Source organism: Oreochromis niloticus, linkage group LG3 (genome assembly GCF_001858045.2).
Source record: "Oreochromis niloticus isolate F11D_XX linkage group LG3, O_niloticus_UMD_NMBU, whole genome shotgun sequence".
Taxonomy (NCBI): domain Eukaryota; kingdom Metazoa; phylum Chordata; class Actinopteri; order Cichliformes; family Cichlidae; genus Oreochromis; species Oreochromis niloticus.
The window spans coordinates 77,113,715-77,141,073 of NC_031967.2; the positions used below are offsets into that span (position 1 = coordinate 77,113,715).

The window sequence follows — 27,359 nt, forward strand, 5'->3', positions numbered from 1 at the left end:
GTAAAAAAATAAAAATAAAAAAAAGAATCATTTTTGAGCCATAACACAATTCTGGATACAAATCCATTGCCTATATTTAAAGCCAAATACTAAACCCAGAGCACCTTTGTTAAAATGGTGCTCTGTCAAACGACTGAAAAACTCAGAGAATAGTTAATGCCAAAATAACTTTAAAACCTCAGTCTTTTTCATTTTTACCTAAACCGTGTGCACAAAACTCTCAAGGGATCTAAATGTTAACCTAGGTCCCAGTCAGCACATCGGCTACTGCTTTTTGCTCGGTTTTTGTGGGCGTGGTGCAGATGTGTGTCACAAGTTGATCTGGCTGTAGGCTGTGGCACTTGGCCAGAGGTGGCGCTGGTTGATTCGAGTCCATGTTAGTGCACGCAAAGTAAACTGCACGCTTTAGTTGTGAAGCAAAAACGCTGAAATCGGAGAAATAAAACGTGCGAGGGGAACGATAACGACGACAAGAGTCTCCCGATCGTTTACTCTTCCTGTCCCGTGAACAACATGGCGTTAATTGTTTGCTGTTTTCGCGATCGCGTCGTGCATGAGGATATCACCAGGTAAACTCGCCACATTTTTAAACATTTTGTTGTTCAACAGCATCAAGACTGACAGAGTGTGTTTGAGATAACCTCACAAGTGTCACAGATGACACATTTGGCGGGTTTTATTGCTGGTTTGTCGGTAGCAGCTCCTGAAACGCAAGACTGCCACACATCTGTTCGACCAAATCCAGTTAATCTAAGCGCCAGTTGATCTAAATCCAGTTAATCATGGAGTCGAGTCAACCAGCGCCACCTTTGGCCAAGTGCCACAGCCTACAGCCAGATCAACTTGTGACACACATCTGCACCACGTTTGAATTCGTTTCATGCACAATACATTTGTAGCTTTCAGTTGTGTCTGTTTGTGTGTCTTGCAAATAAACATCTGGACTAAATGAAATGGTATTATGTATTTATGGTATTATGTCCTAGGCTGTCATGACTATGATGCTGTCATTGATAGTCAGCTTTAGGAAGAGTGGAGAAAAGCGAATACATTATGTTTTGTAGTAGTCTGAAAAAACATTTCAAATACCTAACTGTAACAGAACCATGGCAGACCCGACCATGTTTCCATGCTTTTCAGCATCTTTCTTTATTAAGTCTTGGTTGCTATCACTTCACACACACACCCACACACACACACACACTCTACAGTTTGCAGCTGAACACTTTGCCAACAGCAACAAACAAATGACAGGACCCGGGTCCGATTTTATTCTGGGAGGCGTGATTGCGGATGCCGCTCAGGTACCTCTGCGTTCCCTGCAGCTACACTGCAGACCACGCCGTGCCACACTAACACTCAACTGTTCGTTTATTTTAGATGGAGAATGTGCACCCGTGACCTTGGAGAATGTCCTGGAATTTGTTTCTGGATCCTCTTCAATACCCCCAAATGGCTTTCCTATGCAGCCCACAATAGAGATTCCTCCAGAGGATTCTGGCAAGATTTTTCCTGAGGCAAATACATGTAACATTGTTTTGAAATTGCCAGTGCACAAAGACTGAATCATTTAAAGCACAAATGTGCAATGCTATACTTTGGGCACCAAAATTTGGCTTGGCATAAATGGACACCATTTACATTGTCCATTTTGAATACTTTGCAGTGCAGATTTTCAGTTATTGCTTATAACTATTTTATGTTTCATATAGCACTATTATGAAAGCTATGATTGTAAGATTTAAAGTAATAGTTCAACACTGAAATTCAATACTTTTGTGTTGTTGAAGGTTTGAGGTTTTATAGACGGGTATCCACAGAAAGTAGAAGTAAAAAGGCAAGACCTACATAACCAGCCTTTTTTGTAGTTAGGAATAATGTGTTGTCAGGACAGTGGTTGTCCAGTTAGTATTGAAGTGAAGCTTTCTGTTTTAGTTTGTTAAAGTCATCACATAACTTGTCATTGCATCCCATGCTGTTTGTGCTTAAATACACCGTGTCTTTGTACGGTAGTTATTTACCATGTAAAATATTTAACACTTTCAAAATGTTTTCTCAAAGCCAACAAGCTTGGTTGTTGTTAAAGGTGTATTTATTGCAAACATCCGATTGCTGTTCAGAATTGCTAAATTCATCTGATGTAATGGAAACAATTTGAAAATGTCTGTTATGCATCTTGACATATTTCTCAAAAGGTTGTACACAGCATCACAGTGTTCTCAAACACATTTCAGTGTTGCTATTTGTAAAGTTATTTATTGTTCAAAACTAATTTAAATCCAATGAAATAAAACATTTTTGGGATAATTACAACTGTCTTGAATGTCTTCATCAGGAGTCAGAGCAAAGCTTCCAGAGAAAATGGTATCATGATGGTCAACAACTGAAGTCATCCAAGTCTTACAATTAAAGCTTTAAATAATACATGTGGATATCTGAAACAGTTGCTATTGTTTGTCATTCTAGAAATTTGCTGCTGATTTTGAACCTTTGGTCTAATTAAATCAAGCTTCTATGAATTTTTAAGAAACTTGTAACATTTCAAAAAAAAAACCTAAAGACTGCTAAGACTAAAAGGAGTAGGTTACACTCAGAAAACTAAATGGCATTTAAAGATGGGGAACTGACCTATAGAGGTGTGGTTCTTATAGATCAGGGGTCTCAAACTTAAATCACCCGTAGCCCACTGCTGGCACTGTCAATGCACTGGAGGGGCCACTTCAACTAATACAAAAAGTATAATAAAATAAAACTTCTTTTCAAATTTTAAATATTGTGTAAGAATACAAAACTGCAAACGTGAACAGATTATGTTTTGTCACTCTTAATTAACTGAAGCCTTTCATTGAACTACCAGATAAACAAACTGTTACTCTCTTTCTGGCCAGACACTTCTATCATGTTCATGTAAATATACACACTGCAAATAGGGTGACGTGGATCGCAAATGGCCCCTGGGCTGTGAGTTTGAAACACCTGTTATAAACCATGACTGCCAAAATCATTTTATTTCACTGGCTACATAGAAACTGATCATATGAGCCATATACCGGCAATGATACAACAATAGAAAGAAAGACATTAAACTACAAATTATTTCACTTTGTGTTCTTGTGAAGGACAACAAGTACATTTAGAAAGCATGTCAGTTTATGTGAAAACGTAATTAAGAATTTGTTTCAGAACACTTAGCAATAGAAGGTTGAAATAAAAAAGGTTAATGTCATTGTAAAAAACAAATGCATAGCAATACGTCAAAGACATCTGGCAGAGAAAAATATAATTTTTCTTAAACGAGATGGGGTCTTGCACACAGACATGAGAACTTAATTTTGATACATAAAACAGCAGATATTGAAAAGTGAGAGCCTTTTGTGGATTTAATGAAAAACAAAAATGCTGTGTGACTGAATTGTTAATATGACCCAACTTTTTCAAACACTTATTTGTAAATTTATGATGTTTTCAATTCCTTTAATGCAGGAAAAACCTCCTTGCTTTGATGTACATGCCGGTGAATCACCTGTCCATCATTTCTCTGAGAAGGGAAACAGTCTCAATGTAAACTTGCAATGCCTCTGTCAGTGGTACATTTGAATTCGGAAGTGTTGCCAGTGCATGTAGAATGTTTTCTACTCTTGTGTCTGGAAAGTACCATATACATTAGTTTTGAAAGAACAATTTTGATAAACACAGTCTACTGTCTCCGACCTCTTGAGATGTTTATTAATATGGAGGAAATATTCTCTGCTTGTTTTCAGGACATGTTTTGAAAGTACAAAGACAATGACTGTAAATGCACGGATATGAGCATCTCAGACCAAGAATCAAGTGTTTAAGTCTCAAGTGTTTTAGAATTTGGTGCCTTTTAGATACACTTAAAGAGCAAAGCTTACAACACCACATTTATAACCTAAAAGACCAAATAAGAGAATTCAAAATGTAAAATTGAAAAAGTAATGTAAAGGAAAAAGTTAATAATATGAAAGCATTTGGTACCTTCAACATGCACTTTTGGAGCACAGCTCAAATCTCCACAGCTCCAAAATTCAACAACCGGCAACCTGAGAGAAAAAGAAAACCACAAAAAATTAATCGTGTACAGTGAGACACATGCAAATGGGTAGCACAGAGATGGTCTAAACTTAAGAACAATCCTGTTTCTTTTAAAATGTATTAATAATACAAGTTAAATTTCAAATGCTCCAACATTTCTATTACTCATTTCATAAATCGTGCCTTCTATCTCCAATCGATTGTCTTCTGTTCCTGTGAGCACGTTTACCACTATACACTGGAGCAACCCAGTCTGTGAACGTGACCCCCTTGCCCCCAAAAATAAAATCAAGTATACTGGGTGGTTTGTGCTCCGTTTGTGTTGGTTTGTGCTGGTAAAATCATCGTTTGTATCACTACGGTGTCAAAGACGGTGTCATTCTGATTCAGAGTAAGAATCACACAGTTAGGAGGAAGTGAAACTTCCAAACATCTATAAAAGGTCCGCAGGGCAGTGGCTCTGTGACTTTTTGTGGACTGACACTTGAATGCTGAGCTGCTGTGCTTCTATTCTGCAGTAACACCATGTCCAGCTGATCGTGGAACATCAAAGAGGACTTGTTGCAGTGGTTTCATCCTATTACAGCATCGGAGCTTGTCAAATTAATATCTGCAGTAAAGATCTTTTTCATACATTGTATACATTGTACCATAGGCAAAGTTGCCTCCATTTTTATAATTTTTTTAATTAATATTTTGTACATTTCAAGAACTCTTCTGTTTTTGAACTGTTTTATGTTTCTGTATTATGTTATACATACATATTAAAAGTGAATCTCTGTCCAAAAAATGCACTCAGTTTACTTTTTACTCACTGTGAGCATCATTCATTGTTCTCCCCCAGTAATTAAGGTTAGGATATTTTTTTTTTATTCCAATCCATTCTTCATTTGCAGCATTATAACCTTTATCAGATTTGATGGTTTTGTTACAGACTTTAAAAAAAAATTGTTTTGCTTTTCTTTCACAAATGTGGGGATTAAATTGTGTTAAAATGTACAAAACAGTGATGTCATGTTTTGTGACGAGGACCCAGGCACAGAGAGACTTGATGAATTGAAGAATCTTATGATTTAATAAAGAAATTTGCAGACTTGCACAGAGAGGGTAAAATTATGATGATGAAAATGGAGACGAAGACAACAGACAACAAGGACAAGGAAGCACCAAGGAGACAGAGAGAACTCGGGACAACTGGAGACATTTAAGGATGCAGGGACTGACATAGACAGGGAAGAAGTCTCATCGTGACGAGTAAAGTTTATCGTGACTGGCTGGGCAGCTCTCTGGGCCAAAACTCTGATCCTAGAATCGCCCCTGGTTGAACTCTAAAGACGATATTGATCAAGTGAAATAATACTGACCGAGTTGTTATAATTGTTACTTTAAGTGCAATAAAAGCTTCCCTACGAGTGATAGACCAAACATCAAGGTAAAGACCTGTACAATAATAGAGAAACCCAACGACCTCTATCTCCCTCTAACCGTCCTCGTCTCTGTTTAACTCTCTGCAGTGAATCTAATGCAACGTGGAGCAGACTTCCACCTCCACCCTTCACCGATAAAGAAACTCTATTCAACCAACCTGACTGGGAACTTTAATTTGGAGGGATGCTGTTTTTGACCACAGGCCTTTACAGAAGGAGCAACAACAGCTCCTGAGAGGCAGATACCAGAGACACCAGCAGCCAGAGAGCTACTGCTGTGTATGCACAGTTTCATCTGGACTCAAAACCAACACAGCACAATGTCTTCAGGTCATCTCTCACCCAATCAGCAGAATTCATCATTTTCCCTGTCTGCGAATCGTGGATTTACTGTTTTCTATTCTCAGTTTTATCTTTTGTTATTTTTTACTTTTCTGCAACCAAATAAAGCAGCACTCAGCAGGAAATGTGAGGAAACCACAGCAGAGTCAGTCACAGGAAGGAGGGAGGCTTTAAAGCTGAGCTCATCCAAGTTTCAACGCCATTACAGAGAAAAAACATGGAGGGGATAACTCTGCTGTCACTGCTGTGTAAGTGCAACATGTTTTTATTCTTATATAATAATGACCTGAAACATTTTACCAGAAAACACGAGTGCACTCTGTCGTCTTCTGTAGTTCCAAGCTGGTCTCAGGCTTCAGTTCCAGTAGCACTTCTGTGATGCTCTGACTCTTTTCTTTCTCCAAACTAAGCCGAAACGCGTTGGTCAATTATTAAAGCTGTTCTTCGTTTCTCAAGTGTTGCTGGAGTTCCTGCTTTTTTAATTCTTTTTTAATTCTTTCATCTTCTCCATGCACCTTGGAAGCAGATGAAGTTGTGCCAGGATTTTTTGCTGTGATTTTTCTCCAAACTATAAAAGGATTATTGTCGTCTTTATGATAAGAAAACAAAGAACCGTACCTCCACCTGATGATGATGTAAATGACAAAACCAAATATTTTCTTGCCAACCAGTGTTAGGGAGGAGAACATTAACACTTCCTCAAAGCTAAGACTGCTTTTGTAGCGGCAATGTTTTAAAAGAATTTTAACCTCCAACAGGTAGTGACCAACTTAGAGTTAACATCCACTTTCATTTTTATTTTTCTGGTTTATTTTCCCAAGTGGAAAACCTTAAGAGAGTAACACCCAGATGGCCATAAATAGGTCCCTGGAGACCACGTGGACATTAAAAGTTTTCAGCTATAAAATTGAGCAGGTGAGTGATGATCTGAATTAGATCAAAAACAGTCCCACAGAGAGCTGCGAATAATGTGAAAGAAGTGAAGAGAAAAGAGTGGGTGGTGCTGCGGATGTTCTGCAGCCCTGCAGAATGTTTGATGTGCATCCTGCTCAGCTGCATTTGCCAAGTGTGAAAACTCAAAATAACCTGAGTGTCACTTCCTTTCAGTTCTCACCTCACTGCTGAGCTGCACAGGATACAAAGGTCAGTAAGCTTCTTCTGTCCAACCTTGAATCTAAAAAATGTCAAGGCAGCAAAAGGACTGTGTGACCAACAGGGGGTGAAGCGGTCCCAGAAGTTCAGTGGTGAGTAATATCTGACCTCTCCTCTTCCTCACAGATCGTCTGACTGTGAGTCCCGACAGCTCTCAGTTCTCTGAGGGAAATAATGTGAATCTGACATGTGAGGAGGACAAAAGCTTTCCTGATTGGACTGTGAGGAGAAACATAAGCAAACTGCAGAGGGTTAAGTGTGGAGATGGGTGGGGAAAGCTACATGGTCATTTCTGTTGCATCGGTACTCTGATGTCTAACGATACTGGAGTTTACTGGTGTGAGTCCAGTAACGGTACCATCAGTAACCTGGTTAATATCACAGTCACTGGTAAGCTGATCACTCTGACTTAACTTCTTATTCCATCCACAAATTGAGCTGAACAGCTGAGATTCTCTGTGCAGGTAAAGCCGGCTCAGGCGTGCTGCATTCGTGCTACCTGCTGGTGTTCTGTCCGTACTTCATCTCCACTCTTCTTATGGTGTCTTTGCATTGACACAGAGCCACAGGTAACACTAATTCACTGATCAATAACTCAATAATCAGTCACCTGATGACAGACGTCTGACTAATCAAACTTGTCTTTTAAACATTTCATAAAATAAATCATCTTTTCCTTTCTGATCTTCTCTGATTGAAGGAACTGACCTGTCTACACAAACTTCAGAGGCTGAGCAAGGATTGGATGATGAGGCTGATGATGTCATCAAAGAGCACCACCAATGTCTCTGGGCTTTATTCACAATTCAGTTCAATTGTATTCACACAGAACTAATTAAAAACTATCTGATTTGCATTCATATCAGCATGCTCTGTTCTTTCTTCTTTGAGTTAAACTCCAAAAGTAGGTCTTTTGTTTATTTTATTTTATTTGGTGCACCAAAGTATATTTTCTGTTTTTCCAAGCACAGTCGTCTGGGAACAAACTGGTTACCACACAGCAACACATGTGGGTTAGATTCTGGTATCATGTCAAACCACTCTCCCTCTACTCTTGCTTTATATCCTGTACAGTGCCACGGGTCTACAGACATCTTTAAGTGTTTGGAAGTCGGTGAAGATGTTCCAGGAACCTCCATTCTGTGGTTTGCCTGCAGATTATCTCCATTTGATTTAGGACAGTAAACTGTAAAACAACTGGACCATTACTCACTCCATTCCCAAAAGAATTTAACTAAAACAGACCTGATTGAGCCCTGCAGAGGCTGATGTTTGCATTCTCACCTGGTGATGCAGAGAAAACGGTGCCAAAAAACAGGTTGGGGGGGTGGGGGTCTCTAATTTAACAGAGACACTGTAACCAAAACAACAAAGCTTTGGTCACACATCTGGACATTGTGTGAACCCACGAGATGAAAGGATGTCGCGGTGTTCCAAGATCACATCAGAAGTCCTCATGCTTTTAATGATGAGTTATCTCAATGTCATAGATCTGAATTCTAGATGATTCTATGAGCTGAAGGCAAGAAACGATGTCCTTATACCATTTGAGAGTTATAGAAATGCTTGTTCAGAAGAAAGAAGAGTCCAAGCATTCCTAAAAATTGTATTTGTTTATTTATATTTTGGCAATTCATTGAAAACAGATAAACAGTTCATGTTAGAAATGACTGAACAGCAGCCAATAAGGCAAAACCTTAAACACAAGGTCCAAAATTATTATTATTATTATTATTGTTATTATCAACATTGCTATAAGTTAACAAAACCCTGACAAACATCCAAGCTTTAAGTCAGTATTTCGACGTCACTCACAGCAGAAGTTAGGTCCTCTCTGAGTCGTAATAACAAATCATTTTCAGTTACTGGATCAACAACAAACACTTTGGTCGGTCATGTTTGGACCTCCAAAAACAGTTTAAACAAACAACTCAGTTTGTGTAACACTTTGTTAAAATCAAAGTAACTTTACAAAGTCTGCAACATCTGCAACTTCAGCTGCCTCAAAACGAAGTTCTATTAATGCAACAGCAACACAGTAATGATGTAGGCCTGAACAATGTGCCTGAAACAACTTGTATCCATGTTTCAAAGAAAAGTTCATATCAAGTGTCATATAATGAAAACCTCAAGAAAATGATGTTTTTGTTTTTGCCACAACAAAACTCAGTAATAAACATATAAAATATTCTTAGAAAGACAAAAACTGCTTAGTTTAAAAGAAATTTTTCAGTTCACACAAACCTGCCATTTTTAACAATCCTGTGTATGACATATAAAAGACAGCACCTTTGGAAAGCTGTAGTTAAGTAATTATAGATCAATGTATAACGATATTTATAGAACTATATCACATGAATTGGAAGAACGTGTTTCTTTATATAAAACAGAGATAGGAATGAGGAAGAATTCACTTCCTTTTCCTCTTATTTGAATCTGACATCGTTAAAAATGTTGTTTTGGCTTTTGTACTTTTTTGTTTTGGAAAACATCTTAAAATTATTAAAGTGAAAAAAATTGCATCCAATGGTTAAAATCTCGTATCAAAATAAATAAATACATAAAACAACACACTAAAATAGAAACCAAGAATTAAAATGGCTGTTTTAAATAAGCACATATATAAATTAATAAAAATGTTTTTGGTTTTTTTTAAATCCATGCTAATGCTAGGAATTTTTTTTTTAATGAAATAAAACACCTAGGCTGTCTCTGCACTGTGGACATGCTCGTGTGCTGAACAGGACAATAATGTGGAGAATGACTTCTCACAATGTTTGCACTTTTAGGGTTTCACTCCACAGTGGATCCTTTTATGATAATCAAATGTGCCACGAGAAGTGAAGACCTTCCCGCACTGCTCGCAGGAGAAAAGCATTTCTTTTGTGTGGAGGTTCCTGTGAATCTTTAAAGTACCTAATTGAGTGAAATGCTTTCCACACTCCTCACAGCTGAACGGTTTTACTCCAGTATGGACGCGCTGATGACAGACAAGATTGGGAAGCGATGAAAAACTTTTCCCACACTCAATGCAGCTGTACGGTCTTATTCCAGTGTGGATGCGTTCATGTACTGTGCGGTTAGTCTGTGAAATAAAAGTCTTGTCACAGTGTCTGCACTTGTATGGTTTTTCTCCAGTGTGAATACGTGTGTGGAGTCTCAGGGATTTCAGCGTGGTGAATGTTTTCCCACACTGGTCACATCTGTGTGATTTCTCCCCGGTGTGCACAACAACATGATCCTTAAGGTTAGATGATGAAGAGAAATCTTTACCGCACTGCTCACAGGAGAAAATCATTTCTTTTGTGTGGATGTTCTTGTGCACCTTTAAAGAATCTAATCGAGTGAAACTCCTTCCACACTCCTCACAGCTGAACCGTTTCACCCCAGTGTGGATGTGCTGGTGACGGACAAGATTGGAAACCCATGAAAAACTTTTCCCACACTCACCGCAGCTGTAGGGCTTTTCTCCTGTGTGAACCACCTGATGGTTCTTCAATTCGCTTCGGTTGACAAACCCTTTGTCACATTGCTGACAATGGTGCGGTCTCTCTCCAGTGTGATACCGTTGAATGTGAGTCGATAAGTTTCCCAATGAGATAAATTCACTGCCGCACTCCTGACACATATGTGGTTTCTCTCCACTGTGCATTTTCTTATGAACATTTAGTGTCTGTACTGTTTTGTATGTTTTCTCACACTGATCACAGCTGTACAATCTTTCTTCAGTGTGACTTCTTTGATGTCTCCTTAGTTGCTTCAGGTTGTGGAAAGCCTTCTCACATTGCTGACATCTGTGTTTTTTCAACATTTCTTTGCCCATCTTGTCCTAATTCAACAGAAAAAGACAAACAGATTATAACTCAGGTGGACTGGCAACATGGTGACACTTCCAGACGTCAGGTTTATCAAACTGACTTTAATCTCATGAGACTTCATTCAACAGTACGTTCACCTCGAGCTAACTCAGATATGAATCTGTGTCAGTGCACATCAAAACATTTATATAAAAAGAAAATGACACAATTACAATTTATTCACAAGCTACAGTCTGATGAACAAAATTCAGGTAATGGGAACTAAATATGGAACTATGACTTATACTTATGGCTTAGAGAGGTGAGTAAAAGTAAAAGGTTTCTACTTAATATTTAAGACATTTAAAACGCTCGGCTGTGTTTGATCATATACAGTTTAAAATTTGTAAGTATGTCCAAATGAAATGCTGTCAGAAAAAGTCATCTATGTTTTATTATTCCCAGAAACACCCTTTTCCAAAATGACACCCTTCAGCTGACTGCTCTTTGGAAATCACATTGTTGTGCAAAATACGATTTTATGCTGTCAAACTGTTTCTCTGGCATTTTTCATAGATTCAACTAAAGAAATGAAAATAAATATTGTTTCTTGGAACATCCCTGTATTACGTACTTATGCATATCAGTGAGGAGTGATATGAGGCGTCTAACGTGATGGAGTCATACGTGTGAACGGGTGATGCTTGAAATCATTGTTATTCCATTGTTAACCATGGTGACCTGCAAAGAAACGCGTGCAGCCATCATTGCATTGCATAAAAATGGCTTCACAGGCAAGGATGTTGTGGCTACTAAGATTGCACCTAAATCAACAATTTATAGGATCATCATGAACTTCAAGGAAAAAGGTTCAATCCTTGTTAAGAAGGCTTCAGGGCGTCCAAGAAAGTCCAGCAAGCACCAGGATCGTGTCCTAAAGAGGATTCAGCTGCAGGATCATAGTGCCACCAGTGCAGAGCTTGCTCAGGAATGGCAGCAGGCAGGTGTCAGCGCATCTGCACACACAGTGAGGCGAAAACTTTTGGAAGATGGCCTGGTGTCAAGAAGGGCAGCAAAGAAGCCACTTCAATCCTCAAGAGGCGGGGGGACAAACAAAAACCCACTAATTCTGACAAACTCCAAGAAGTGATTATGAAAAAATGGGTTGCTATCAGTCAGGATTTGGCCCAGAAGTTGATTGAGAGCATGCCCAGTTGAATTGCAGAGGTCCTGAAAAAGAAGGGCCAACACTGCAAATACTGACTCTTTGCATAAATGTCATGTAATTGTCGATAAAGCCTTTGAAACGTATGAAGTGCTTGTTTCAGTACATCACAGAAACAACTGCGACAAAGATCGAAAAGCAGTTTAGCAGCAGACTTTGTGAAAACTAATATTTGTGTCATTCTCAAAGCTTTTGGCCTCGACTGTATGTATGCATCTCACTGCTTTGGTTCCCACATGTTTTTGGATGCAGCATTTCTTTTGCCTGTTTCAGCCTGAGTGAGCAGCAGTTTTCCAACCCTACGCGCCACTCGTGGTGACCGTAGGAAGAAAGACCCCCCTATTAACAGGAAGGAACATCCAACATAAACGGGCTCAGAGTTGGGGATTTGGGGGAAAGAGAAGAGGTAAAAAGGAGCACAGAGAGACAAGGACAGCACACTGTGGATGAGCAAAAACAACAGAGACGTTACAGTGTTTCCCAGCTAAAAGTCGAGTGATACTCCTGATTGAAATGTTCATTCTTAATCAGTATATAATACAAACTCTCCATTGTCCAGCCCCACAAACAAGTTTCAGGTCCAGAGCACGCTCCATGCTCCAGTGAGAAAAGCTGCTCTGGTATTTATTTATTTTGTCTCGCCTTCTCTTGTTCAGTAAGCAGCAGCACTTCATCATGTGGTTTCTTTTCCTATGCTGCCGTGTTTAACTTAGAAAATGCTCCTTTTTTATTCACAGTGATTACTTCTAAGCACCTTTTTGGGTGAAGCCATCCTGCTGTTTCTGATCCCTCAGTGGTCTTGACCTCCGCCAACCTTCCTCTCCTTCTCCTCCTCCTCAGACACGTCACCTCCACCTTAGAGCTGTGAAATAAAAGATGAGACACGGGCTTATTTATTCCTACAGTTGTTGGACAGTGACACCATTTTTGTTTTTTGTACATCGCCACAGTCCAGTTTAGATGAAACATTAACATGTGACTCAAATGCAAAGTTTCAACTTTTATTTAAGGCAGTGGTTCCCAAACGAGTATGGAACGCCAGGACTGACATAATGAATTAATTAAATACACCATTAAATAATTAATTAAATGTGGCAATAATTAATTAAATAACTATTTACGGCACATGTAATTAATTAATTACTGACACATTTAATTAATTATTATTTACACATTTAATTAATTAATGACACATTTAATTAATTATTGACATATTTAATTAATTAATAACACATTTAAATAATTATTGATAGTTTTAATTAATTATTTAATGATTTATTTATTTAATTCATTTTGGCACTTTTGTCCCCTTCATGTCTCGCCTTGAAATAATTTTATCTGTCAGCCTCACCCATCAAACTAAGTGGGCGGGGTTAACGCTGCCACTGCAGCTTCTCTAACATTTGATTAGTTGCTGTGCAAAGTAAGTCAAGACAGGTCGATCCTAGATAATCGATTGCTTGTGTGGACTTGGGGCAGCCAGGTATCCCAGAATGCATTTCAAATCACAGGCAGCAATGGTGGTGGTGTAAAGTTTTAAAATGCCCCGTTTTTCTGTCACCAACTACACTTTTAATAGTGTTTTAGCCGTGAATGTAGTGGCGTAATCGTCACGTCTGGTCAGGTTGTCAACATAGAACTAGGGCTGGGTATCATCACTGATTTCTAGAATCGATTCGATCCACGATTCGATTCGGGGAAATTTTGCCTCAGACAGTCAGAAATATTATAATTCAGATCATGCATCAGTACATTTCCATATTTTTGCATCTATAAAAAGAAAACTGACACTTGCAAGACTTTATCAAAGGTGTAAGCATCACAGCAGATGCTGTCATGCTACTTGTTAAGTAGCTGAGGATAAAACAGAGAAAAACGCAAAGGCGACTTTCCTGGGATTTTATAAAAATATTCTGCAGTAGATCAAAAACGAAAGAAAACTATTAATCAACATTTAAACATTACCTGATGCTGCTGACGTGAAGCAGAGCAAAGTTACAGAGGTTTTATTAGAGACACGGCTAAGTGTTTTGCAATTTTGCATATTTTTAAATTTTAAATTTGTTCAGAAGCCTATTGAACGGCAGAAATGAGGCTTTCTTTTCAGAAGTAAAAGGAAAAAACAGTGTCCGACAGCGCTGTAAACAACGGTAGACTTGTGCGTAACAAGCAAATGAATAATGCAGAAAAAAGATTTTTAGATGGGAAACTGTTCTTGAAGTACAGAGAGAGAGAGAGAGAGAGAGAGAGAGACACAGAGAGAGCTGTGCATGAAGTGTGATTTTATCGTGGTGGAAGCAAAAGAGCAAAAGTAAGAGGGAATTCATGACGATGTTTATGTGAAGCGTAGTTTGGATCTTCTTTTGCTGCTGGTTCAGTCAATATTGTTTGGAGAGAGATAAAACTAACAGCTTTAGAATCAGTGCAAAAAGGACATAAACACAAAGCACGGACTCGCCGACAGATCAGAATCAGCGAGCTGTCGGCTTTCAGCCCCGACCGTGAGAAAGGCGACATCTCACTGATTCTGATCCGTCGGTGGTTCCGCGCTTTGTGTTTACGTCTTTGTGCAGAATCCATGTACCTGCTCTCATTTACTGTTTTAGCTGTTTGGTGGTTGTTGAAAATTTGTGAGGTTTAACCTGAGATTCTGGCTTTTCGGGCAAAATAAATTTATATTAAAAAATCCATTCAGGATTTTAATGAATCGATATCACGTTATCCAAGCTAGAATCGATTTTAATCGATGAATCGATCATCAGAACCCACCCCCTGCGTTTACAAAAGTGCTCAGATGTTTTCAGAGATGTCACTATTTCTGCTAACAGTCAGCTGACAGAGTGTAACAAGCTCAAAGCAACATGTGGAATATGTTTGTTTACATATTCCACATGTTGCATTCGCAGATTCTCAGTTTCACCGAAAGATCGTCTCTTTCCGCCTGGTCTTCTGTGTCTGTGCTTCAGTAACATAAAGAACGAGCTGACATTTTTCTCACGACACCAGCGATCAGCTCAACAGGCCCTCAGTTTACCTGCATTCATCCTCCTCCTCACCTGTCAGCTGTTTAACACCTGCTGCTAATTCAAGAAACAGGCCCACGTTACCTGGTATAGTCACAGTTTAACTGGGCAGTCGGCGCAATGTCGGCACATTTTTCTGCACAAGATAAGTAAATGTAGTTTTTTTCCCGAGCGCAGAGCTGCTGGAGCTTGTTGCCCTACAAAGCGCTTCACCGGCACACAGCTTTGAAACCTCACCTGAGTTTTAGCTCTGAGTGGTTCAACACTGGACTTAATTCACTCAGGTTCTGTCTGTCGGGTCACGTTTACTTTGCTGTTTTATTTACAACTGAGCACATCAGTTTGGCTGAGGTTAAAGTTACGTTTCATAACTGCATAGTCTTACAGACGTTTAATGGTTCACTGGCACATGTGTTAGACTGAACCATTCGCTTTTCTTTATCTGGTGTGTTTTGGATTTAACAGTAAATTTTGAGATTAAACTGACTTTTAAAATGTTTTTATACAAAGAGAAAAGAGAAGGCGCGTTTCCACCGAGAGGAGCAGAGTTTGCAACAGCAAACAACATCCCCCAAGAACCCGAAGAGTACAGTCCTGGCCCCTAGCCCTGCCAGTGTAGCAGAAATGATGACGGATGATGATGGCAGCAGCAGCCATTCTCCTCTGCGTGAGTAGCTTAATGTTGTTCATGTGTAATTTACGTTGAGTACGCTAAACACATTATTGCATTAATGCACGCAAGGTGAACTAGCAAACACCACCGTAGTTACATGCGGCTGTCTTCTTGTTTGATGGCAGATGCTCCCTTCACCCTGCCCAAAAAGGCTAAAATGACCAAAGAAAAAGTGAAAAACAGTTAAACATGAGAGGTTTTTGGACAAAGTTTGTGTTTTTTCAATTGTTTAAGCACTGCTTCCAGCCAAGAGTGATACCATATATGCCCTATAGCTGCAGAAAAGGCTAACATTGTTATCTTTTTACAAAAAAACAGCTGAACATGAGAGGTTTTTGGACCAATTTTGTGTTCTCCATTCTTTAAGCACCGGTTTGAGCACCGGTTCGAGCACTGTTTAAGCACCGGTTTGGTACTGGTATCGGATAAAACCTAAACGATACCCATTCCTAGTAATCTGTGATACTCCTTAACTATAATTTATCCAAGTTAACTTCAGTTAACCATTCAGACAGTTCTTTTGCAATGACAAACATAAACCCTCATGTCGCCGGTAAGTTTCCGCTGTGCCAGCTGTTTAAATTACAGCTGCTTATACAGTAACCATGGTAACCACGGACTCTGAGCGGCTGGATCGACGGAGGTCAGACAACAATTTTACATGTATGATCTTAAAACAGGACACAGCCACTATACGTCCTGGCCTCATATCAAATGTGAACGCAGACTGAGTCTATGTTTGACGTTTGCTTTATATCTAATCTTCCTCTCAAACATTTAAACAGCAGCGAGTCTGCAGCTGAGGGAATACAAACTCCAATTGTCGGAACAGGTTCGATCTTGTCTTGCGTGTATTCATTTGGTGATTTATTAAATGTATAAATGTTATTTTAATCTGCTGCTGAGTCTCTTACACTGATGAAAATGCAGACAACACAGATCACGAACACATGTTCAACCAATCACTTTCATTCCACTTTGATCTGCGACGAACTAATGCGTTCATCTCTGTTCATGTCTGGTGACTGAAACACGTAGGACACATACGAACATCAGGAAATAAAAACCTGATAAATATAACCTCAGTAAATGAAGTCAGTGTACTGCTGGGGTTATGGCAGCTATGTACCGGGGCCTGCGCTTTGTTGGCGGTAATAACTGCTCGATTGCTTGCGAAGGAAGCGGGTTAAAATCTGTCTCTTGATCTCCCTCTCTCTGTCTTTCACTCACACAGAAACACACACACACCATCAACTTTGCTAAATTACTAATGAAAAACATTAACCAGGCAGCTGTGATTGAGCAGCAATGTCCATCCAACTCTTTTCATGGCTGTTGTAGTCATGATAATTTTGTGAGGCCACATTGAAAAGCCTCGGATACAGAAGCATAGAGCTGCCACCCAGGCAAAAGAAAAATAGAGCTATATCACGTTATAACTATATAATACCATGTTATTACAATATACATAATTATCACGTTCGTACAATATAAATATTATATTGTACGAACGTGATAATTATATTGTACAAACGTACAATTGAGATTAAGAGGCTACATTGCAGCTCAAGTCACGGCTTCCATCACTGTCTTTCTCGTCTTTTCCCAGAGTAACAGCCAAACAGGAGGATCTATTGGCTAGCACTGCTTAGCCTTGCATGCGTTCTTATTTTAAACTTAATCTGGAATTCACTGCAAACTGTTTGTGCGGGATATGAATGACAAGATTTTGTTTTTCAACAAGTAAACAGTAAAAAACATCTCCAGTGTGATCAAATCTTCTTGCCAAACATCTGCAGCTTGGCAGTGTATACAGCACTATAATGACCAGACCTAAATCTTTTGAAAACCTTACATCTTTCCACAGGTCTCCATTTGGAGCAAAAATTAATATAAAGTTTACAGCATATCTTGTCACTGGAAATTGTTTGCACTGTTTATATATTTATATTATTTACTGTAGATATTGATTAAAAAGGATTTATGTTGTGAAAAACTGAAATCTGGAAATTAGAATTGTTGTGCCTTATTTTGTTGATATTTTTACATATATTCCTTTTGAAAATACTAAAATTTGTATATTTATTTTGTTTTGTTTGTCTGATAGCATTTATTTAAAAAAATAAATCGGACATTTCAAACAGTTACTCACTACTTGAGTAGTCTTTTCACCAAGTACTTTTTTACTCTTACTTGAGTAACTTTTTTGACGACAACTTTTCACTTTTACTTGAGTAATAATATTTTAAAGTAATGCTACTCTTACTTTAGTACATTTTTTGGATACTCGACCCACCTCTGGATTCTACCAGCAGAGGCAGCACAGAGCTCTTCACTCACTGTGACTTCGATGGAGGTATGCAAGGTTCTGAGGAGGAATAACCTCAGAAAAGCAGCCGTCAAGTGTTTTGAGATGATAATCATTGTGTCAACGTGATAATTATGTATATTGTAATAACATGATATTATATAGTTATAACGTGTGTTAAAGAAGCTATCCTAGACACATTAGACCCCAGCTCAGTCCACCCCTGTACACCGTTTTCCCCTATGACTGTGTCCCCTCCAAGAGCAACACCTCCATCATTAAGTTTGCTAACAACACAACCATCGTCGGCCTGATCACTTCTGGTGAGGAGAAGCCCTGCAGGGAAGAGGTGGCTGAGCTGGTGTCCTGGTGCATGGAAAATAATCTCTCCTTAACTGCTGAGAAAACTAAGGAGATGATTATTGACCCACCAAGGACAGCATCCACCCACAGCACACGTGATTCACACTCCTACAATCTGACGGACTCTACAGGAGTGTGAAAGCGAGGACAACCACACTAAAAAAAAGAGTTTCTATCCACGGGCCATCAGGCTACTGAATCACTGACTACGACCAACTGTTTATCCATAACTGTAAATTTGCACTTTTGCACATATCTCTACATATACACCTTAATATTGCATATTCTGTATATATTATCACTGTGACAGTGTTGCAACTACTTGCACTTTAAATTATGTTTACACTCATACATAAGCTACAAGATCTAAGAAGCACCGTTTTACTTATTATTACTTTCTTTTAGTTGTGTGAAGGGAACCTCTAAAGTAGGAATTTCATTGCTCTGAGTAACAATTTGTGTTTTGCAGACAATAAACTTCTCGAATCTTGAATGTATACAGTGCTGCAGAACTGCACCTTTCTGAGTGAAGCCTTCCTGCTGCCTCTGTTCCCTCAGTGGTCCAGACCTCTGCCAGCCTTCCTCCTCCTCCTCAGATACGTCACCTCCACCTGTGAGCTGTGAAATAAAAGATTTAGATGCTGGATTATTTATTCCTACAGTTCTTAGACAGTCACACCATTTTTGTACATCACCACAGTGGAGTTTAGATAAAACGTTAACATGTGACTTAAGTGCAAAGTTTCAACTGTTATTTAGGGCGTTTAACTAAACCAGGGGTCGGCAACCTGCGGCTCTTTAGTCCGTACACTGCGGCTCCGCGTGGTTTGGGAAAAATAAATTAGAAGTATTTAGCTGAAGTTAGAGCTGGGCGATAAAACGATAACGATATGTACTGCGAAATAACTTTTTCTCGATAGAAAAATTAAACTATTGCAATAGGCCTCATCTCTCTTGTCCTCTTAAAAAAAAAAAAGAACAGCCAATCCAAATTAAGTAGCGCAGAGCTGAACCAATCACAGCCGCAGCGGCACGTCACGTGACTTGTTACGTACAGCACAATTGCCAAGGCGCACATGTGTATTTGTTTTTGCAGCCGTGCCGCCCTGGTAATGGAGGAAATGAGTTTGCCGACTAGAGAAAAATCAACCGAGAGCGTGAGCGAAGGTTACCGAAGAGAAAACAGATGATGGTTCCAATTCCGGAGAGCTTGTCGAACGGAAGGGCCACAGAAGTTCCGCAGTGTGAAGGTATTTCGGCTATTTCAAGTCTGACAAAAAACAGAGTAGCGCGCACTGTAAATTGTGCCGAAAGCAAGTCTGGAAATACAATAAAGCGGTGCATGCTCAATCTCTGACTGAAAGCGCTAATTCGTCATTCGGCTTTTGTCAGACTAAAGTAACTGTTAAAACTGTTTGAAAAGCTAAGCTATGCAACAAGGAGAGATTGAGAATTTCCTTTTAGTTCTCAGTTTATTTGATATTGACAAAAGTTAGTCAATTTTGTCTGTTCTTCTGTAAAACGACCTAAGATTTATTTTTAGAATTAAAATTTTGTTTCTAAGTGGAATTGACAATTTAGTGGTCTGTTTTGTTTGTTCTATTTTGAAACTTAAACGCTTTAGCGGCTACCTTTTGTGTAGTTTGCAATATTTGCCTTTATTTATCTGAAACTGAAGTCTCATGTTCCTTAAGTACATCTACCCTGTTGAACTTATTATGGGAAATAAATATTTAAATTAAAACAAGCTGCTAATTATTTCACATTTTACTTGTGAGCAACGGCACATTTAAATCTTACAAATATAGTTATTTGGCTTATATCGTGATATATATCGTTATCGACTGAAATGAAAAAAACATATCGTGATATGAAAAAATCTTATATCGCCCAGCTCTAGCTGAAGTGTATTTTATTTATGTTAGTTCTTTCTTTTTTTTTAAACTTGTACTTCTAAATTGGAAGATTATTGTGATATTGAAATATAAAAATAAAATTATATTTTATTATTTTTTCATCACTCAAAATAGAAGTCACACTCGCAGAAGCCGGTGTACCCGGTGAAACGCCGTGCATTTATCGAGACTTTCAACCACAGGTAGGCCAATTATGGATCTTCGGATCCACATTATGTCAGCAGCTGTTGACTATGTTTCTTTTTAACTATGTTAAAAACAAACACCGCTCACGCTTCACAGATGACAGCTTACAGTCCTGGGTAAAGATGAAAGCCCCGATTTGCAGACGCTGTCAGTGTTGCCAACTTAGCGACTTTGTCGCTATATTTAGCGAGTTTTCAGACCCCCTTAGCGACTTTTTTTCTAAAAAGCGACTAGCGACAAATCTGGCGACTTTTTCTGGTGTTATTGGAGACTTATTTATGACAATTTTTTTGACGTGAAAGCACGTATCACTATTACGGTGTGTTCACACCGAACGCGATAGGCGCGAGCGAAAACGCCCCAAACGCCCCTAATTTGACGCGTGCACATTCAAGGCGTGTCCAAGAAAAATCCATCGCGCGTCAAAATTGCATATTTTGACGCGCGTGAACCGGAAATGTGGGAGGGATGTGGGAGGAAGTTGTGCCAGACAGTATCTTTGCTAGATGGCAGCTGTCGAGCTAGCGTTTGAAGAGAGAGTCTCCCTTCTCTATTTACTGTGGAGAGCAGAGCAGCGGCGTTAAGGACGTCCTCGCCGTACCTGGGTCCATCAGGTCCTCCAGAGGCGTGAGCAGTTTGGTGAGTTTCACCACTTGCTCGAGGAGCTGCGCCTGGATGACGGCCGATTTCAGCGATATCACCGTCTTTCACTCGCCCAGTTTGAGGACCTGCTGTCCCGCGTCGGTCCCAGAATCGCCCGCCTAGACACCAACTACAGGCGCTCAATCCCACCTGCAGAGCGCCTGTCCATCTGCCTGAGGTTAGTAAAAGTGTTTAATACGGTAGTCCTTTATTGATACCTGTGCTAATATATGCTAAACTATCGTTTATACACTGCTAACATGGCTGTGGTATGCTAACAGTGAATGCCGTCGGTGTTTACTGATAGCAAACTGTGGTATGGAGACGACTGTTTATAATATTTCTAGTGATACTCGACAGTTCTCATCAAGTCCCGATTTAATTCAATTTATGCTGTTATCAGTGTTAGCAATGATAGCATGGCTGTGGTGTCATATCAATGTATGCTCTGTGTTTGCTGATATCAAACTCTGGTATGAGGACCACTGTTGGTAATCTTTGTAGTGATACTCACTCCTTTTTTTTTTTTATTTAGACCTGGTTTAATTCTGGTATAGTTGAATATTTGTATATAATCCCTGCAGCTGTCAGACTCTATAACAGGGGTCAGCAGCCTTTCTTAAAACTGAGAGCTAGATAAAATTGTGAACAGTTTGGTTCATCTTTAGTTATATGGTTCTATCTAGCATATTCTATCTTGATAAGCTATGTCTTATCACAGGTTAATTTTTCAAAAATATTAACAATGATTTAAGCAAGGAAAGGGCTACATGTCAACATACAGCTCTTTATTTCTATTAATGTCTTACTTCATTCCTACCTGATTGACATGTCTAGGAATTATGAGTGATTGGCTCACTGTAGGGGTAAAAGTTGCTACCAATCAAATTATGATATGTTAAAGTTAAAACAAAACACAACTGACTGTTTTATATTATATCTAATATATGTTATGTAATTATCCTTATAATTACAAAATGTTTTATGTAAGATTTAAGTTTTGTAATTTAAATCTGACATCACAAAAGTGTTTTGGAATTTGAATAATGTATTTTGTAACTGCAGTACACATAATACTAATTTTGAACAATTTTGTCCAGGTCCCTTGCCACCGGGGACTCCTTCAGGACCATCGCGTTCAGGTTCAGAGTCGGTGTGTCCACAGTGTGCCAGATCACCCCCCAGGTAGCGACGGCCATCTGGGACTGTCTAGTGGGCAACTTCATGGCTGTGCCTTCACCTGGAGACTGGCGGTCCATCACAGAGGGATTCCAGGAGCGCTGGAACTTTCCTCTCTGCTGTGGAGCTCTGGATGGGAAACACGTCCAGACAAAGGCACCCCATATATCACATAGGAGACACACACATTGATATACACTAAATATTTATTCCATTTCTTTTTTTGTGGTGCCCAAATTTATGCACCTGCTTGATTTTGTTTAAACAATTATTGCAAACTTTCTGTAAATCCAGTAAACTTCTTTTCACTTCTCAAATATCACTGTGTGTGTCTCCTGTATGATATATTTAACTGACATTTTTTATTGTAACAACCAACGATTGATACAGGAAAATAATGGCTATTAACAAGGTTGCCCAAACTTTTGCATCCCACTGTATTAGTATATTCTGTCATTAGTATAATATGAAATAAATTCTACATGTGTCAAGTCGTGTGCCAACATTTGCTGTGTAGTAGAACAGAGACATTAGTCATTATAAAAATTTATTTGAAATAATATTAAAATTCTCAAACAGAAAAACATTAAACATAAATATATAAAATATAAGTATTTACAGAGAGACAGGAATAAAAAGGACCCAGCTGCTCTCCAGAGCAGGAACAAGGCTGAGGAGGAAATGCTCCATTGGAGACCGGCGTGGCCTCTTCAGGGACACCAGGATGGCCAGCTCCACCGCCGAAGGACCGTCCTGGGACCAGTCCCTCATCTGCCTCGGACCTGTCCTCTCTGGGCCTGTAAAACAGCACAAAACACAAAGAAATGAGAAGGCTGCTACTAGATTTTAATTTCAACATTGAAAAAAAAACAAAAAAAAAACAGGATATAATCAGATTAGTTGTAGATATTTAGTAAAGGTGATCACAAGGGAATCCCACCGAGTAAAAAGCTATCAGTGCTGCTGTACATCTGATGCTACAATTACATACCTGTGGGTGCAGCAGCAGGAGCTCAGGGACTGGGGAGCAAGGAGAAGCAACAGGGGATGCTCTGCTGCAGAATCAGTTGGTTCTGTCAAGACAATATTAAATGTTAACAGGTTGAATACAATAATCATAGCGAAAGTATATACAGTGGTCCCTCATTTATTGCAGCAGGGGTTGTCAGAATAACTAGCCCCTCGCCACGCACTCTATACACTTTTTTTCCCCCACACACATGAACATTAGTCACAGTTCTCACAATGTGATTCTCAAAGTGCAAACCTTTGTAGATTGCAAAACGTAAAAGTATTATGCCGTGTTTTGTCTTCATCTGCCTGCCACTTTCGTGCGCCTTTTTCCCTCGCGGTGCAGGTGTCTATTTCCGAATGAGGGTCATAGTTATGGGTGTTTTTGTGCTGTTTTATCTATTGGACGGGATGGTTATAAAAACAAAACATGATAAATTTGACAAGCGCAGGAGACACGACACGGAGATTTGTCAATCAGGCTGCAGAATGCAATGCTGTACTGTGCAAAAAAAAAAAAAAAATCAGCGAAAAAGCGAGGCAGTGACGGATGAGCGGGACCACTGTGTGCTGTTTATTAATAAACAAAATATATTCCTATATGACAACATGCATAAAAGCAGAACGGTATTTGTACATCAGTGGGAAAATAGCGGTGGCTTGCTAGCTTTTGTGCGGCTTCCCCGGGTCAGTGAAAAATGTAAAAAGAGAAATGAATGAACTTACCAGGTTGCCCGATCTCTTCACATATCTTCCTCCAAGCTCGGTCCTTTATATTCCTGTCTCGGTACAGAAAGCAGCTGGTGTCGTACAGCTCCGGGTTGTTTGCTACGGCGTTGATTAGCCTTCCCTCCATTGAAGAATGAAGGGCTTTGGTTTGATCTGCCCCTTTGACCTGGTTACAGCCACGTCACCAGGCTCCTGATTGGTTGACGCGGCGCGATTTGACGCTGGAGTTCAAATTTTTCCAACTCGAGCGGTAGAGGCGAAACACGCGTATGCACAAAATGCAACACAAAAACTGACGCGCGTGATTTTTTTTCGCGAGTCAAACGCGCCAGATGCGCTACACTGACGCGTGTTTCACGAGTTTTGGCGTTTTCGCGACGCAAATCTGCTTCCGAATTTTCGCCGGACGCGCAATCGCGTGTCATCGCGCTTTTCCATTGACTTTACATGTAAACCTGACGCTCTGGCCGCCTCTATCGCGTTCGGTGTGAACACACCGTTACTCTCAACAAGCAGCGTGGGCACCTCGCTCATGCCAAAGTGCTCACAGGCGGAGGATAGTCCTCCCCCAGCTGCTATCAGGGCAGGAGATGTTCACCCCTATGCGTCCAAACTGCAAATGAATCGCGCATGAGCGAAGCCGCAGCTCCCTCACTGACTGTAACGCAGTCAGTTCTTCTTTTACTGTTATGTTGTTTTGTGGATCACAAGGTTTAAAACTACTTATAAACACACACACACGAAGTAACTCCACCAGAGTACCTATTTCGGGTCACTTTTGCCGGTCCAAGCTCGGATAAAGGAGCAGGGTTGGAATTGTGACATTAAAAAACAATAATTGCTAAAAGAAATTTAATTTATAGTTCTAAATATAATCTAAATGAATTAAGGATGTTTTTAACTTACTTTATGTCTCTTCCACGATGTTATTTTTCTCTCCTACAAGGCAGGTTACAATTATATTAGCATAACCAATTATGCAAATTAGTCGATGACATCATTTAGCGACTTCTAGCGACTTTTAGGACAGCCAATAGCGATTTTCCTTACTGAGGAGTTGGCAACACTGGACGCTGTGCGCAGAGGTTCAGAAGCAGAAGTCCCATTGTAAACATACCACGGCAGACCCGACGATGTTTCCATGAACATACTTTTGTTATATTTCTTTAAGAGTTCAAAATGTGTTAATTACATAAATAAAATGTCATTTTTTCTCTGTAGCACTTCATGGATTTAAGCAACACACCTTAGTTGTTCACACAAAGCATAAAGGTAAAAAACAATATATACAGTGTAATCTTAATTTTAGATGTCAAAAAGTATTTGCGGCTCCCAGTGTTTTCTTTTGCGTGGAAACCGGGTCCAAGTGGCTCTTTGGGTCTTAAAGGTTGCTGACCCCTGAACTTAACTGTGTCATGAGGCGTCTCATTTTCAGAGGCTCAGAAGTCACCGGATAACTGACAGCAGTTTAATGTTGAGGTGAGGCCTGTTCACCTGGTATGTCATGATACAGGAAGCAGGAAAAAAACTCTGGAGTTGATTTCAAGCGTTGTACTTGTAGCTGTTCACTGTGATTTTAAACACTCAAACATTTTCACACCCATAAGTCGTTTATTCTGGAGCGAATCAGCCGATGAGTCAGTGAACTTGTAGCTTTGTTAGGGAAACCACAGCCTGCAAGCAGTTAACTGCAGCCAGCTTGTAAACAGAGGATGACCTCTCTTAGCAGCTCACAGTTTATGGCACAGTGTGCGTCTATCTGACCGGTGCAAACTGGTGTGGAGAAGCTACTTGTTTTGCACTGAGCTAAGAGCTAACCGTCAAACTGTCAAAAAGTGCGCTGTGTGGAGACCTGACACAGACGACAGACTCAGACTGCAGACACATCTCTCTGTGATCCTAGTTTGAGTTCACAGAGGTCAGAGTTACAGCCTGTAAGGTCAGCAGGAAAACACCAGCTAATGTTCCCGCTCCTTTAAGGGTCAGAGGTCACAGCAACCCACGCGCGACCACTCGTTTTCATATCTTAGTGAGAACATCTCATTGACATAATGCTAACTGTAATCCTGACACTAAAACCACATTTTCAGCCTCAAAATAGCTTCAAACTCGTGAGGACAGACACTTTGTCCTCGTTAGTAACTGTTGGTCCCCACAAGTATGTTAGCATGACAATTTCCTGTTCGTAAGCGTTTTTCCTTACGAACGTGGCACTATTTAACGCGACAGAGAAAAAAAAACACGTTTCCAGTCTGAGCTCAGTTTGTGCCCACTGTGCCGTGCGTGCGTGCCCGTTACACGAGGAAGCGGGGCGTGTACGTGCCACCTACCTCCGGCTCAGCACGAGGATGCGAGGCTGCTCCGGTTTCTCGATGTGCGGTGTATCCTTCCGCAGCGCGGTGAGGCTTCGGAGTGCGCGTGGAAGTTTGTGTTGATGATGTATCGAGGCCTCGCGAGTTGGTCGTACCACGTGACTCATTAAAAAAACCTGAAGATTAAAGACTTTTTATGGAAGGACGGAGCATTAGAGCCGCAGTTGAAATATGTCTCTTACCCTTAGATGAACTCCATTTTCCTGCAATTCAGCCTTTAATATTTCCCCTCCTCGCTTGTACTTATCACACTCCAACACTACATGCTCTTGTCCACAGAAGTCACAATTCCCTGTGTCATGTTTACCCATCTTTTTAAGTGTGCTATTCAAGCCCGTGTGACCAAATCTCACTCTCGAGATTATATCCTCTTCTCTTCTACAGCTTCTTCTACACTGCCCAACTATTTTCTGTATGCCATAATAATAGCTGCCTTCCCCTTCTCTGTCCCATTGTGCCTGCCACTTCTCCTTTAACTTTACCTTGATTATACTTTTCACTTCACTTTTACTGTATTTTATAGTCATACCTACATGACTTCTTCTTGTTGCAACTTTTGCAAACTTATCAGCCTGTTCATTGCCATCAACACCAATATGCGCAGGAATCCATAAGAAACCCACTGCTATGCCTCTGTTTAATTTCATACAATAAATATATTGTGTCTGAAAGTCTGAAGACATATTACCTATACTCACTAGCATGCTGCTAGAGTCCGAGCAAACCAAATACCTCCCTATTGGTGCGTCCTCCACCAGTGTTGGGTGTAATGCGTTACTAAGTAACGCATTACTGTAATTAAATTACTTTTCCACTGTAAAAGTAGAGTAACTAATTACTGTTCATTTTTAGGTATTTTAACTACAGTTATTTACAATGTACTTGCGTTACATTGTAAAATAATTAAAGTCGCTGAATATCATTATTTAATTTCAATAATTTATCTTCTAAACGTAGA

General features: G+C 39.7%; 1 protein-coding gene across 4 annotated transcripts; it reads right to left on the reverse strand.

The window, feature by feature from the left end:
* Positions 1-8,578: 8,578 nt before the first annotated feature.
* On the reverse strand, positions 8,579-26,705 carry LOC102076575 (zinc finger protein 239). Of its 4 annotated transcripts, none has more exons than XM_019356984.2 (4): positions 26,360-26,512; positions 18,885-18,984; positions 12,754-12,861; positions 8,579-10,806 (listed from the first exon to the last, which is right to left on the reverse strand). In XM_019356984.2, exons 3-4 carry the CDS (start codon positions 12,769-12,771, stop codon positions 9,763-9,765), a joined length of 1,062 nt encoding a protein of 353 aa, XP_019212529.1. In that variant the 5' UTR covers positions 12,772-12,861; positions 18,885-18,984; positions 26,360-26,512; the 3' UTR covers positions 8,579-9,762. The 4 variants fall into 4 exon arrangements, with proteins under 4 accessions (XP_019212529.1, XP_025758656.1, XP_019212530.1 ...); XM_025902871.1 differs by lacking the exon at positions 26,360-26,512 and adding an exon at positions 25,524-26,290; XM_019356985.2 differs by lacking the exon at positions 12,754-12,861 and having other exon boundaries at positions 26,360-26,705.
* Positions 26,706-27,359: the final 654 nt, after the last annotated feature.